This window comes from Eublepharis macularius, chromosome 14 (assembly GCF_028583425.1).
Source record: "Eublepharis macularius isolate TG4126 chromosome 14, MPM_Emac_v1.0, whole genome shotgun sequence".
In the NCBI taxonomy this organism is placed as follows: Eukaryota; Metazoa; Chordata; class Lepidosauria; order Squamata; family Eublepharidae; genus Eublepharis; species Eublepharis macularius.
In genome coordinates this window covers 64,625,487-64,639,510 of record NC_072803.1, presented here as the reverse complement: position 1 = coordinate 64,639,510, position 14,024 = coordinate 64,625,487, and the positions used below count along the sequence as shown (strand labels likewise).

General features: G+C 50.3%; 1 protein-coding gene across 8 annotated transcripts in view; it reads right to left on the bottom strand.

Moving 5' to 3' along the window:
* Positions 1 to 13,874, bottom strand: part of SURF2 (surfeit 2) — a 33,721-nt gene extending 19,847 nt beyond the window's left edge. For 2 of the 8 annotated variants that reach the window (XM_054997314.1, XM_054997317.1), the window contains exons 1-6: positions 13,574 to 13,874; positions 12,239 to 12,393; positions 4,871 to 4,974; positions 3,806 to 3,994; positions 2,851 to 3,019; positions 1,116 to 1,217 (exon numbers count right to left, since the gene is read on the bottom strand). In XM_054997314.1, the coding sequence (XP_054853289.1) occupies positions 1,148 to 1,217; positions 2,851 to 3,019; positions 3,806 to 3,994; positions 4,871 to 4,974; positions 12,239 to 12,393; positions 13,574 to 13,648 (762 nt within the window). In that variant the 5' untranslated portion in view covers positions 13,649 to 13,874 and the 3' untranslated portion in view covers positions 1,116 to 1,147. Of the gene's footprint in view, positions 1 to 1,024; positions 1,218 to 2,850; positions 3,020 to 3,805; positions 3,995 to 4,870; positions 4,975 to 12,238; positions 12,394 to 13,573 lie in introns of those variants that run through there. The other 6 variants (XM_054997311.1, XM_054997313.1, XM_054997316.1 and 3 more) reach the window with 5 other exon arrangements.
* Positions 13,875 to 14,024: the final 150 nt, after the last annotated feature.

Below are 14,024 nucleotides of genomic sequence, written 5' to 3'. Positions count from 1 at the left end.
GTAGCTACATCAAGGTTGCTAAAACTTTCCAAACTAGGTGAGTCTTTGGTGCTGGGAAAATGGCAGCACCCCCATTACAGGCACTTCTGCCGTACCCCAGATTATGCACCTGGAATTTTTTTTAAAAAAGGTGAATCCCATTGCAGGAATAGTTATACATTTTTCAGAGAAGTTCGAGCTTTTCTGTTCGAGCAGAAACTTATCCCGCTCCTTGCAAATGGAAGCTGATACATGTATGGCAGCTACAGCCCAGCCCCTGAAGGGAAGTTTCCCAAGTCAGCAGGGACTACTAGGTGGGCTGCTGTGGTACCACCTTGGCTTGTCGCACAATTCTCTCCAGGTAGTGGGGCTGGGGGAGAGGCCTGGACAGGAGGCAAATGGAGCACAGAATCATTTTTCCTCATAGGTCCAGCTGAATCCAGCAGAAACACTGGGAGGAATAAAGAACATAACCTGCCATTCAGGGAAAAATCTTTAGTAACTAAGAGGACTTTCCACACTGATTTAGAGATACTGAATGCAGCTGAAGCCAATTGTAACTGTTTTCCTTAAGGGTGAGTCCCACACTGTCTTTGTTCCTGTATAGTATGTTGCTTGAGGAGAACCTACAACTAGTTTTTTCCAAAGAGGGATGGTACTTTAAACTGAGCAACCTGAAAGGCTGAGTGGCGGTGTTTGTATTGGAGGCTTGTGAGGTAGCAAAAGGTTCCTTGAGGGTTAGGGTAAACGCTGCTGCTAGTGGACTAGATCCATGCTTTTAGTTCCACTCACAGTTACACACACACTTCCGAACCAGTGTCACTCTCTCAGCAGAGTTCTGTCATGTGGTAGGCTGTAAATAACCTTATTACTTCTTCCCCAGTGTCAATTAAAAACGACTTCAGCAACTCTCAGTGATCAAGTGTAAGAGGTATTTGTTTTAAGGCCTCAAACACAACGGCACAGGCAAGAGTCAGAGATACAGTGTGTGGCACGTGGGTTTACTTGCAAGGCATTTGTAAATTGTACATGGAAAGAAGATAGCTGCATTTTATTTTTATTTTATTTTAGGAAAAAAATCACAACTAGCCACTAAGCAAAGGAAGTATCAACAAGACCCACCACATGCAGCTAACCTGAGATGGTCACATGAAATTATTCCCATTCATCACTTTCTGAAAGCGCTCGGGTTTTCTGTGCTGCCTTTTGAGCTTCTTCTTGAAGGACCCCATTTGTTTCTGCAAAAAGGAAAAAAGGTCCACATAAGCATGAGAGGGGAAACAAGGCTACAGTGGTGCATTTTTTCCTTAAAAAACCAAGCACCCAGTCCTCATTGTGAAAGCCCACTGGTGCAATTGGATTAAAGTTTCCAAATGACCATATGCTGGAATTTACAAAAATTGCACACCTCCCTGCCTGCCCTCAGGGCCTTAAAGAGCTGCAGCTCCTTGGGCTCAGCCACAGCACCTATTACCTATGGCTCTGAGTACATGCAGCCATTTCTTTCACTCAGCTATCTGTACACATGAAACGGGGGGGAAACGAACCCTGAGTTTCGTGGTTTGTCGCATTCCATGAAGCGCAAACTTCCACGAAATTGTCCCATTTCGCAAAACAATTTGTGAGGTTCATGATTTTTCGGATCCCGGGGCCCTACAATGGCCATCTTCACACCCAGAGATGCCAAACTCACAGGGAGACTTCAGCAGGCCCTCCTCCAGCCACCCTCCTAGTAGCTCTCTTCAGGCTCTTTGCTAACTTTTCCCTCCTGGCCTCCTGCTTTCTGCCGCTGCTGGAAGAAAAGTCAAGCGGACTGGATCTGCTTGGGTTTTCCTCTCTTCAGGTTCTCTTTGCTGACTTTTCCTTCCCTTCCTCCTGCTGCTCTGACATGCCCTCCCCCCGCCTCCAAGTTCTCAAAGGAAAAGCCGAGCAGAGTGGATCCGCTCTGGGGAGCTTGGGGTGGGAAGACATGTCAGAGCAGCAAGAGGACGGGAGGTAGAGGGTCAGGGAAGGGTTCCTGAAACTGGCGAGCAGCGGCAGAAGAAGCTGCTGAGGCTGCCGCCTCTCCACCATCCTGTTCTTAAAAATGGAGAAGGGAAACAGAGAAGGGAAGGAGTCTCCCGACTACAATTCCCAGATAAACTTGCGCAGATCCACATTGCTCAGCTCTCATGTTGGCTAAGTTTGGGGTTTCCACAGCAAGAAAAGGTCTGCAGACATTCCAGGCCTATGTTGCCTAGGGAATCATTCGATCAGCGCCAGCCTATCTGGCATAACGAAACATTCACAAATCGGCTCCCCAAATTGTGGATTTTGTGAAAAACACGGCCCACGAAACACGTTTTTGCGATGCACAAACTGGCCTGATTCGTCACGAAATTTGATTCATATTTTGATTCGTGCCCATGTCTAGAGAAGAGACCCACGTAAGCTCTTCAAATGTATTTAATGTATTACTAAAAAAGTAATACATTTAAAAAATCTCCCTGAATATAGAAAAGCAGCATGACCTCTCCTTCCACTGTGACCGCTGGAAACATTCTAGGTGCAGAAGAACAGAAACATCCCCCCCCACAGTCTAAAATTCTACCTTGTAGAACAAGCTCCAGGGAGCTCTTCAAACCTGTATGCACACATGGGAGGGGAGGGGAACACCTTCCTGGCTATGCAGTCAAGACAGAAGAAGTGCCTCCCTCACTACAAGACCGCCGCTGTTCAGCCTCCTCCACAGATCAGTTGGGTGCTCTGCAGGTCTTGCCTGCCCTCGAGGTGTACTTGCTGGGTCCACTGAAGGCTACAGCCCTGAGCACCTAACTTCGGATCACTGGGGAGGTGCAGGGAGAGGAGAACTGCAGTGTTACATCAGCTCACCTCTCCCTCCTCACCTTTCCTCGTTTGCTGCCTGTTGCTGAGTCGACGTCCATTTCCTTGCTTCCCTCATTGTCCTCTGCTGCCGGCTTGGCTACATCTTCATCACTATCTGTCATGAACTCGTTGGTACCCTCCTTACCTGCTGGACTTTTCTCTGGAAACAGCTTGGCTAAAATAAAAAGAAATCAGCTTCAAATCTGCACTAATGCAGGTGGTTTGATTGTGCCTCTAATGGAGTACAACTGTATGTGGCAAGAATGGGGACAGGATAGTAATTGGGCTGAGACACAAAAATGTTCAGGAATGGAATGTAGTGATCTGCTACCACATTCATCAATACAAACTTTTTCTCCTTAGGGCTGAACTGATCTCTGTTCCCCACCCAGGTACTGTACAAAGATTCTGAGCCCAAAGAGGGCTGTCCTCCTTAAAAGGCAGGCTGCAATCCACCATGGAGCACCTGGCACCAAGTGGTTGCTGGAGTCCTTGGAATTAGGTAAACGAGGGTCTGATCAGTTAACACATTAAGAGTTCCCAAACATGCACTCTTGCTTTGACAGTGTAACGCACAGTAATGGATCCACTGGGGATCGCCACATCCAGCCCAGCCCCAGCAAAGCTATTTTGCTGCTTTGCTTCCATGGTTCAGCAGTCTTGTCTATACACTTAAAAGCCCTCTGTCAAAGCCCTTTGCTTCTGAAAAGTAGAGATGAGATTCTTGGAATGATGAAGGCTATCCCCAGACCAATCCATGGCTTTTCTAAACTTGCAAGGAATCCACCTCGCCCTGAACACACCGATAACGGATCTGCTTCCACCGATGCCCTCTACATTTCTACCAAGGGGTATTTCGTTAAGCTTCGGCAGGGATGAGGCTTCAGACAACTCACCGGACCTCCAATTTCAGGTTGCACTGAGGCCTGGAACCCCCCCTTCCCACTCGACCCTTACTCACGTGGGTACAAGTCACTCATGCTGTCATCTGTCTTCTCTCCCTCTTCATCACTGGGCAGAGGCTCCCAGAACTCCCCGTTCTGATGGGGTTGCTGGCTGCTGTTCGGCTGGTCATCCTGCTGCTGCCGCCTCTGCCTCTGGAGAAGGCAGGCTGGGATGTACTTCACACCCTCCTTCTGGCATTCTTCATCTGCAAGGGGAAATCAGCTCAGCCGGCCAGGACTGCAGGGGCTTCTTCTCAGGGAGGACATCAACAGGCCCTCACTCAACACCTGCCACCAAGGCTACTGGCACAGCATGGAGCCTCCCCAGGTTCCCTGGTCCCTCATCAAGAGCAGACAGAGCCTCTCGGCCCTGCACATGAGGAGCTAACCCACCTTCCCCACACAACCCAGAAACTGTGCTGCTGCTGCGTTGGTGCTGGGAATGGCTTCTGCATTGTCCCCACACCAAACCCAGCTCCTGTGGCCTGGGCAGGACAACACTCACAAGAACCAGACTACTGCTTTCCCCATAACCTCAGAACTGTGGTCGGGAGAGGGGGGCTCTGCTTGCTTCCCCCCACCAGCGCTTGGAGATGGCCAAATTACCCAAAGAAGTTAAAGAGGGAGGTATTCCTGTCTCCTCAACATCCCCCTCAACTAGCACTATCCTGGCTGGGTAGCCTACGGGACACGTTGAGGTACCAGCTTAGAACTGTAAAGACCAAAGAGATAATCTGACCCTCAAAAACTTATACCCTGGAAATCTTCTTGGTCTTTAAGGTGCTGCTGGACCCAAATCTGGCTCTTCTACTAGAAACCAACATGGCTACCCACCTGAAACTCTTGGAACAACATGCCTACAGAGCTCATGAGAATCAAATGCCTTTGAGAAAGTTCCCCTGTCAAAATGGCCTTCATGGCTATTTCAGAAGTTGTACCAAGGTAGAATTATTCAGGAAGATTTTTGATCCTGTCACCTAGTTATTATATCAAATCTTCTCAATTATTTTATTAACTAAGTAATCAAAATGATGTAGGACAACACCCAAACACCTGGAGCGAGAGTTGACAGAACAACATACATTTCTTCAACGCCTTCTGATACCGCTGCCCTTGGACATGCAGCAGAACATGTTCTGGTATTCTGTTGATGTGCCGGAGAGTGAGCTTGCAGAAGAGCTGATGTCTAGAGAAACAAGAAGGAACAAGGGGAATGCCTTATTATTCTAAAAGGCAGAGAACAAAAGCCATTTCACTGCTAACACACCACAAATATTATCAACAATATCAGCAAAACCCCTATGTGACAATCCTAAAATAAATAATGAATAGCACTCAGAGCATTCCAAATGCTTTGTGAAAAAGTACCACCTTCAACTGATGCCTGATAACCAAAGATGGAATGTGTCAGACTTCCCTAAGCAGGGAATTCCACAGTCTCAGTGCCACTGTCAAGAAGTCCCTGCCTCCATATGACAGCCAGTTGGAGGCACATGGCTGCAAGACAGTCCTCAAGAAGCCTTTCTGCAAATATTTTTATTTATTGACATTGTTTATAGTCTGCCTTTCTCACTGAGACTCTAGGTGGATTATGCAGTGTGTATCAGTACAGTCAATTTCAAAGACATTTCAATACATTGAAGCAATTTTTACTGCACAAATTAACCTCTCTGGGGTAGAATATTGACCACATTTTTATCCTACCTTTTCTCCAAGAAACGAGGCATTCATAGCCCTCCCCTCCTCCATTTTATCCAACAACTATCCTTCGAGATGGGTTAGGTGGAGGGAGAGCAACTGGCTCAGTGTCACCCCTGACCTTCAAGGCTGGGCAGAGATTGGAACTTGGGTCTCTCTGCCACCAGCCCAGTGCTCTAACCACTACCCCACACTAGCATCTTGACTGTGTTCAAATGGAAAACCTTTTTAAAGGCACACAACTATGGAAACAGCACACTTGGTTTTGGGAGACTCCACAGGGGCTCAAATAAAGTTGTTTTAAGGAGCAGCTGCCAATAACTCACGGCAGATAAATAAGTTGACAGGTAAATCTAAAAATTTCTTCTTAGTACCAATAAAACATCATATTCCAGTTGACATCCAATAATGACTAATAAAACAGTGTTTCTAAGGGGACTGGTGATGGACAGAAGTCTGTTTAACTCTCAGCTGCCAAGCAACCAATCATACATGTATATCTGTCAAATGTTGCTGCAACATCTCACTGGCATGGAGGGAATTTAATGCTGAGGGAACATCTAGCAGTCGGAGGTAGGGGTGGGCATGCGGAAAATATTCAGATTTCCTGCTTCGGGTTTACCTGAAGCAGGAAAAACATTTGGAAATAAGGGTATTTTAATCACCTCAGAATGCTCTGTAAAGATTCAGAGCATTCCAAAGTGATTCAGGGGGATGGCATTTCTCCCACGAACCCTACCCACAACCACCCCCAAGGCCCCCCACCACTTAGCACCCCTCCCTATCAGCTGGCAGGCGGCAGGGAGGGATTCCCTTTGCCACCTGCCAGCTGATAGTCTTGACAAGTGACAGGGCCCTTTAAAAACCCCACCACCCAGGCCCCCCAGCCCACCCCTTACCTTTGCTCTGAAGTGCAGGCATTTGCCTGCGTTCCTGCCTCTGCCGCAGAAGGGGCTAGGGAGGGAAGTCTCTGGCCCGTCCGCGGTGGCTGACAGTGAGCGCCTGGTGGGGGCTTGCAGGCATTTTCCTGTGTTTCCCACTGCCACCATCCACCACAGGCAGGGCCAGGGAAGTCTCCGGCCCTGTCTGTGGCAGATGTTCGAGTGCCTGGTGGGGGCTCGCAGACATTTGCCTGCGTTCCTGCCGCCGCCATCATCCACCGCAGACGGGGCCGGGGAAGTCTCTGGCGCCGTCTGTGGCAGAGCGCCCGGCAGGGGTTCACAGGCATTTGCCTGCGTTCCCTCCGCCGATGTTATCCGCCGCAGACAGGGCCGGGGAAGTCTCCGGCCCCATCTGCGGCAGCTGACAACGAGTGCCAGGTGGGGGCTTGCAGGCATTTGCCTGTGTTCCCGCTGCCACTGCCATCCGCCACAGATCACAGAATCATAGAATCATAGAGTTGGAAGGGGCCATACAGACCATCTAGTCCAACCCCCTGCCCAGTGCAGGATCAGCCTAAAGCATCTCTGATGAGTATTCATCCAGCCTCTTCTTGAAAACTGCCAGTGAGGGGGAGCTCACCACCTCCCTAGGCAGCTGATTCCACTTTTGAACTACTCTGACGGTGAAAAAGTTTTTCCTAATATCCAGTCGGTACCTCTGTGCATGTAGTTTTAGCCCATTGCTTCGCGTCCTACCCTCTGCTGCCAACTGGAACAGCTCCCTGCCCTCCTCCAAATGACAGCCTTTAAAATATTTAAAGAGAGCAATCATGTCCCCCCTCAACCTCCTTTTCTCCAAACTAAACATTCCCAAGGCCCTCAGCCTTTCCTCGTAGGGCTCAGTCTCCAGACCCCTGATCATCCTCGTTGCTCTCCTCTGCACCCTCTCGATTTTGTCCACATCCTTTTTGAAGTGAGGCCTCCAGAACTGCACACAGTACTCCAGGTGCGGCCTGACCAAGGCAGTATAGAGAGGGGCTATGACCTCCTGCGATTTCGATGCTATGGCCCCTTTGATACAACCCAGGATTGAATTAGCCTTTTTTGCCACCGCATCACACTGACTGCTCATATTCACTTTACAGTCCACTCTTACCCCAAGATCCCTTTCACATATACTACTGCCCAGAAGTGTATCCGCCATCCAGTATTTGTGCTTCTCATTTTTGTGGCCCAGATGTAATACTGTGCACTTGTCTTTGTTGAATTGCATCCTATTCACAGCTGCCCACTTCTCCAGAGTATTCAGGTCTTGTTGAATTTTAATTCTATCTTCTTGGGTGTTTGCTACCCCTCCCAATTTGGTATCATCAGCAAATTTAATGAGCAGCCCTTCCACTCCTTCATCCAGATCATTGATAAAAATATTGAAAAGTACCGGGCCCAAAACCGAGCCCTGCGGCACCCCACTGGACACCTCCCTCCAATCTGATGAAACGCCGTTGACCACCACTCTTTGAGTGCAGTCCTCCAACCAGTTCCCTATCCACTGAACTGTCTGCTGTAGCAGACTCCAACAACAATACCCTTTGTCCTTCCTCCCCTTATTTCTACCCATATACTTTCCACCGGACTGTCCGCCCCATTCTCCATAACTTCTTGACAATCAAGCCCTCTCCTCACATACAACGCCACTCCACCTCCTCTTCTACTCTTCCGGTTTTTCTTGAACAACTCATACCCATCCACTAGCACATTCCAGTCCTGGGAATCGTCCCACCAAGTCTCAGTAATTCCTACTATGTCATAGACCTCTGTTTGCAATAAAAGCTCAAGCTCTTCTTTCTTATTGCCCATACTTTGGGCATTGGTATATAAACACTTGTAGCCTTGTACCTTTGTTTGACCTTTCCTACCCAGGTGGGTCCCCACTGTGTTCACTTCATCATTGAAGTCGCCATGTCGATCGTCCCCTGCCCCTTGAGGCATCAGTTTCAAGCTCTCCTGATGAAGTTCTCCAGGTTCGTTCCAAACGTTTTCTTCCCTGCCCTTGAGAGGTGAAGCCCATCATGTGCTAGAAGGCCTTCTCTAAGAAAACCTATCCCATGGTCCCAGAACCCAAAGCGCTCCTGCCGGCACCACCATCTCAGCCAGCGATTCACCTCAAGTATGGTCCGCTCCCTGCGTGCTCCTCTTCCTGTGACTGGAAGGATAGAAGAGAATACCACCTGAGCCCCCAATGTCTTCAACTGCCTTCCAAGGGCTTCGTAATCCTCTTTAATTCTTGCAACAGTATTCGAAGCCGTGTCGTTCGTTCCCACATGAATCAGCACAAACGGGTACTTATCAGCAGGCTTGATGAGTTTTGGCAGCCGGTCGGTAATATCCTGAATTCTGGCTCCCGGCAAGCAACACATCTCTCGGAATAGGGGATCTGGCCCAGAGACATGGCGTTCCATACCCCTGAGCAAGGAGTCCCCGACGACTACCACCTTCCGTTTTTTTCCACTTCCATGAGGCCCCATGTCTTCTGCACTCCCTCTTCCAGATCTTTGCAGTTCTCCTTCCACTGTCACCTCTGTCTCCATCCCTAGCACTTCAAAGCGATTCTTGAGCTCAAGTGGACCAGAGCATCTTCTTCGTTGACGCCTTCGGGTTTGTACTGTAGTTCTGAGAGGAGGCTCAGAAGGGAGATCGGCTCTTTCCCCTCCTCCTTGACTTTCCTCTTCTTGGCTATGCGGAGCCCCCAGGCTGTTGTCAATAAAATTGTCTCCCTCCTTGATCTCCTGAAGGGTGGTGATCCTTTCCTCCAGGCTCTGAACCTTTTCTTCCAAAACTCTGACCAGCTTACACTTCTGGCAAGTGAACTCTGTCTTCTCCTCTGGGAGGAAAACAAACATGGCACACTCCATGCAGGTGACTGCGAAGGGGGCTTCAGTAGACATGATTGCCTTCCAAATGTACCTAGAGGACTAGCAGAACCAGTATACGAGCAGAGTTTCAGGTCCCCCAGGCAGATCCCCAGATGGGGCCGGGGAAGTCTCAGCATGCTGGCCCCAATTTGGAAATCCCTAAGCTTTCCGGATCGGGTCCAATTCGGGTATTTTACCTGAATCGGATTCCCAAAGTGCACGCCCCTAGTGGGAGGTCCGGCTCCAGCAGAGATCAGGAGGGTGGAGCTGAGGTCTGATGCTGGGAGTCAGCAGACATGTTAGCTTCAGCTAAAGCGGTAGTTTGTGAACTGTTCATTGTGCTTCTAATTTAAACAAATCCTTTGGAGAATAAGATTATTCTGTTGTTCTTTCTAATCCTGGCTCAACAGCCTCAGTGTCCCAAAATAAAAATTACATTTTATCACACTAGTTTGATACCCATGATTTGCTATGATATTTAACTACTTTAAATCCATTTATAATACTTATGTAACATTTTTTGGTTTGTTGTATCTTGCACAAAGTTTGACAGGAGGCTTCTTGGGGGCAGTAAGAGGTGATGGCTGCGAGAGGTGTGAGGTGGAGTTGGACTGAGGGAAGGGTGGTGTGGTGGATACTTCGGCAGGTTCATGTGGCATTGAAATGGCCACTAGAAAGGTCATGAACTATCTCCCCATGAACATTTAAAAACTCAGTGGCCATACTGGCTTTTATATAAAATCCCTATTCAGGAGTCATGTACTGCCTTTCTTCAACTGTCTGCAGTTTCCTTGAGCTGATTTTTACCTCAGATCACAGAGTTCCACAGCTGACCAATGAGAGAGGAAGTGCAAGCAGGCAGGACAGCCAGGCCCCACAGGGAGATTGGCAACCTAGTGAACTTTTAGGGGAAGACTGGGAGGTGAATTTTACATCAGGATACATTCAATTACTCCCAATAGCAACGGCATACTATTTAGAATGTGGGGGGTGAGGACCAATCGGGCCGCATATGAAAATGACCTTGAAAGGCTGGCCCAATCAGAGAAGAGTGGCCAAGCTGGCAGTGGGCGGGGGCGCAAGCAGGCAGCAGCCTCCCAGCCACACAGGGAAGCTCTATTCCTATGGGAAAACACATTTTACACCTATTTACCCCCTTAGAGGTGAATTTCTTAAAATCCCTTCTTAGTGGGTGTTTACATCATGAAAGGGAGGTTCTCTCCAAATTTCATGTTTCTAGGTCCAGAGGTTTGGGCTGGGCAATGATGAGTCAGTCACGACACTTGTCTTTACATACAGACTGGGAACAAAGCCCATTGTTGGAAAAAATACAACGGGCTCTAGAAAGGGGAAGGAGGGCAGGCAGGCATTCCCTCCTCCTCTGTCACTGATCCCAGCTGGATGCAGGCAGGGGTGGTGGGCATGGCCATCTCCTCTGTGCCTGATCCTGGACATGTGAAGGGGGGGCAGACATTGCCACCTGCTCCGCGCCTGATCACAGCTAGGTGAAAGGAGGGTGGGCATTCCCTCCTGCTCCTCATCTGATCCTGGCTGGGTGAAGGGGGCAAGAGTTGCCACCTTCTCCATGCCTGATCCCGGCCAGGTGAAAGGAAGTGGGCATTACCTCCTCCTCTGCGCCTGATCCAGGCCACAGTGTCCACTGTGCATTTCAACATATCCTCATGCTCCGCTCCTGATCCCAGCCAGGTGAAGTGGGCGGGCACTGCCACCTGCTCCTCGTCTGATCCCAGCCAGGTGAAGGGGAGTGGGCATTAGTTTATGTGGGGGAGATAAAGAGCAAAGAAGCAGACCTCAAGAGAGCTCCTGGAAATGGAAATTCCCTAGGGGATGTGCATTGCTGTCTGCTCCGCTCCTGATCCCAGCTGGGGGAAGGCGGGTATTGCCCCCTGCTCCACACCTGATCCCAGCTGGGTAAAGGTTGGGCAAGCATTGCCACCCACTCTGTGCCTGATCTCAGCTGGGTGAAGGCGGCGGGCATTGCTACCTGCTCTGGTCCTGAACCTAGCTGGGTCAAGTGGGGCTGGGAATTGTCACCTGCTCCACTCCTGATCCCAGCTAGGTGAAGGCGGGGGACAGGCATTGCCATCTGCTCTGCTCCTGATCCCAGCTGGATGAAGTCGGGGGCGGGCACTGCCATCTGCTGATCCCAGCTGGGTGAAGTTAGGGGTCAGGCATTGCCATCTGCTCCACTCCTGATTCCAGTTGGATGAAGTTGGGGGTGGGCATTGCCATCTGCTCCACTCCTGATCCCAGCTGGGTGAAGTTGGAGAGTGGGCATTGCCCCCTCTCTGCTCCTGATATGAGCTGGATAAAGGCAGGGGGTGGGCATTGCCACTTGCTCCACGCTTGATCCCGGCCTGGGCTTTCTAGCATCACACGCTTTCTGGAGGTTTGGCTGCCTCATCTGGGCTTCCCTCCTTAGCAGTGCCCTCTGGAAGCACACCAGGGTAAGAAGTGAGTTGTCTTGAATATGCTTAGTTTTTTATATAGTAGGATCAGAGAACCAGCAGGGTATGACGATTAAAGTTTCAGGTTAGGATTTGGGAGACCCAGGCCTTATCCCCACTCTAATATGGGAGCTCAATGGGTGACCATGAGCCAGTTGCACACACTCAACCTCACCTACTTTATAGAGTTGTTGTGTGGATAAAACAGAGGCGATCAGAACAAAAGCAGCAGCAAGCGCTTATATACTGCTCTTATATACTGTTCCTTACATAGGAACTATGTAAGTTGTTTTGTATCTCAGTTGGGAAGAAAAAGAGACTATAACTGAAGTAAATAAATAAGGAATCCCACTATTCTATAGCCCTTGAAACTATACACGCTGCTAGAAAATATCACCCCAGAAGAGAAAGAAAAACCAACAGGACATGCTTAAACTCCCTGTAAATTACAGGCAGTTGTCACAGGGCAGAACAGTGGGGGCAACACCTACGGATTCTTAGTGCTGGGTACAATGTAAGGCTCGTATTCCCTGTAGTCCCACACTCCAGGAACCTTGCTCAGCCTCAGGTATTTCTTGCTGGACGTGTAGGCTTGAAGGGCAGCCAGCTTGCATGGCACCTCGTGACCAGTCAATGTGCATTGCACCTAGGTGAGAAACACAAGGAAAAGGACCTGAGTCGTTATGCATTGTCTTTACACAGGGTGGAGGGACCCTGCACATGGCCAGAATTGCTCTGTCCTTAAACACATTCACTTTAAACCCAAACTAGACTGCAGTGCTCAGATGCATTTTTACACTAGGGTCGTTTTTTAAAAAAAGAAGACATCCCTCCCCCTTGTTCTCCCTTAGGCAGGGATGGAGGGAGAAGAAGCATATGCAGAGTGGTGAAAAGGAGACCGACATGAGCCCCTCAGAGCAACATGGAAGGGTGGCATTAAAAGAGTCATGTCAGACCTGATGAACAAAGACAACACCAACTCTAACGGGAACCTAACTCTCTTTTTATAAGGTCTGTTGGGGATGATCAGAATTTTGTGAAGGGGTTCTCCTATAATCACACAAATTACAGTGCAGAGTTCCCGGGGGAGAAGGAGCTGCCAGAAAACCAGCTGCTTGGGTATTTCTCTGTTCCCTGTACAGGACCTCTTTAATGCTGCCATTGGAGGTTCCTGGAGGCTTGCAAAATGGAGGGGATGGCACAATGGGAGGCCAGCAAAGGCAGCTGCAGGTCAAAACAACATGGGAAGAGGCCAGTGGCTCATCTAGGGCAACCTTCTGTTTTCCAGAGCGGCCAACCACTGGAAGACCTATGACCAGGGAACAGAGTCCAAGGCCTCCCTCTGCTTTTGCAACTCCCATCACTGGCATTCAGTGATGTCCAATACAGCCTGTGAGGCTCACAGCCTGTGAGGCGAAAGACCCCATTTCCTCCCCGAGGTCGCTCAATGCAAGCCACCTGTGAGAAAGAACTGCTGTCTTGTGGCAGTGAGTTCCACGGGCGAGTCCTATATTGTGCCAAATGCTTCTTTCGCTGTCTCAATTCACCGCCCCCAGGTTCCGTTGGTGCCCCCCACAAATATTAGGAGAGAAGCCGCCCCCGTTCCCAAAGAGCCTCGTTCAGAGGATTCTGGGAAAGGGGCTTAGCGGGGGGGGGGTCCCCAGCTCCCCGGGGAGAGAGCCCGCCCCCTGGCCCCCGGCCTTCAAGGGACACTACCTCCACCCCCCCCCCGGGGCCTGGAAGCTCCACTCAGCTCCCGCCGGCATTTGTGACCCCAGAGGTAAAAAAGGCCCAGGGGCTCTCCGCCGGCCGCCCCTCCGACTGACCCTCTTCCCCGGCGGGAGGAGACGCAGAGTCGGGTGCTGCCGCAAAAACCGCTCCACCGCCTCGGCCTCGGCCATCGTTAGCGCTCAGGGCCCGGCGCGGTTGGGCGGGCGGGCGGGCGGGCGAGGAGCCAATCCCAGCGCGGGGGGCGGCCTCCAACCACAGGCTCTCACTTCCGGGGCCGGCTCAGAGCCGCTCTGCCCCGCGTCTCTATGGTAGCGTGGGCGGCCGTCCGCTTCTCACGGGCGCTCGCGGCGTCACGTCCCCTTGGGAGCCGGAGAAGCAACACGGGGGAGGGACGGGACCATAAAGTAAAAGGGGTGGGGAGCGGAGCGGGTCCTCTACTCACTTCCGGTAACGAGACTTCCGCCGCCAAGTAATCCGTCTATGAAAGGAAGTTAACACTTCCGGATTCTCGAGCTAACATTTGTGCGGTATACTGTCGAGAAGCAT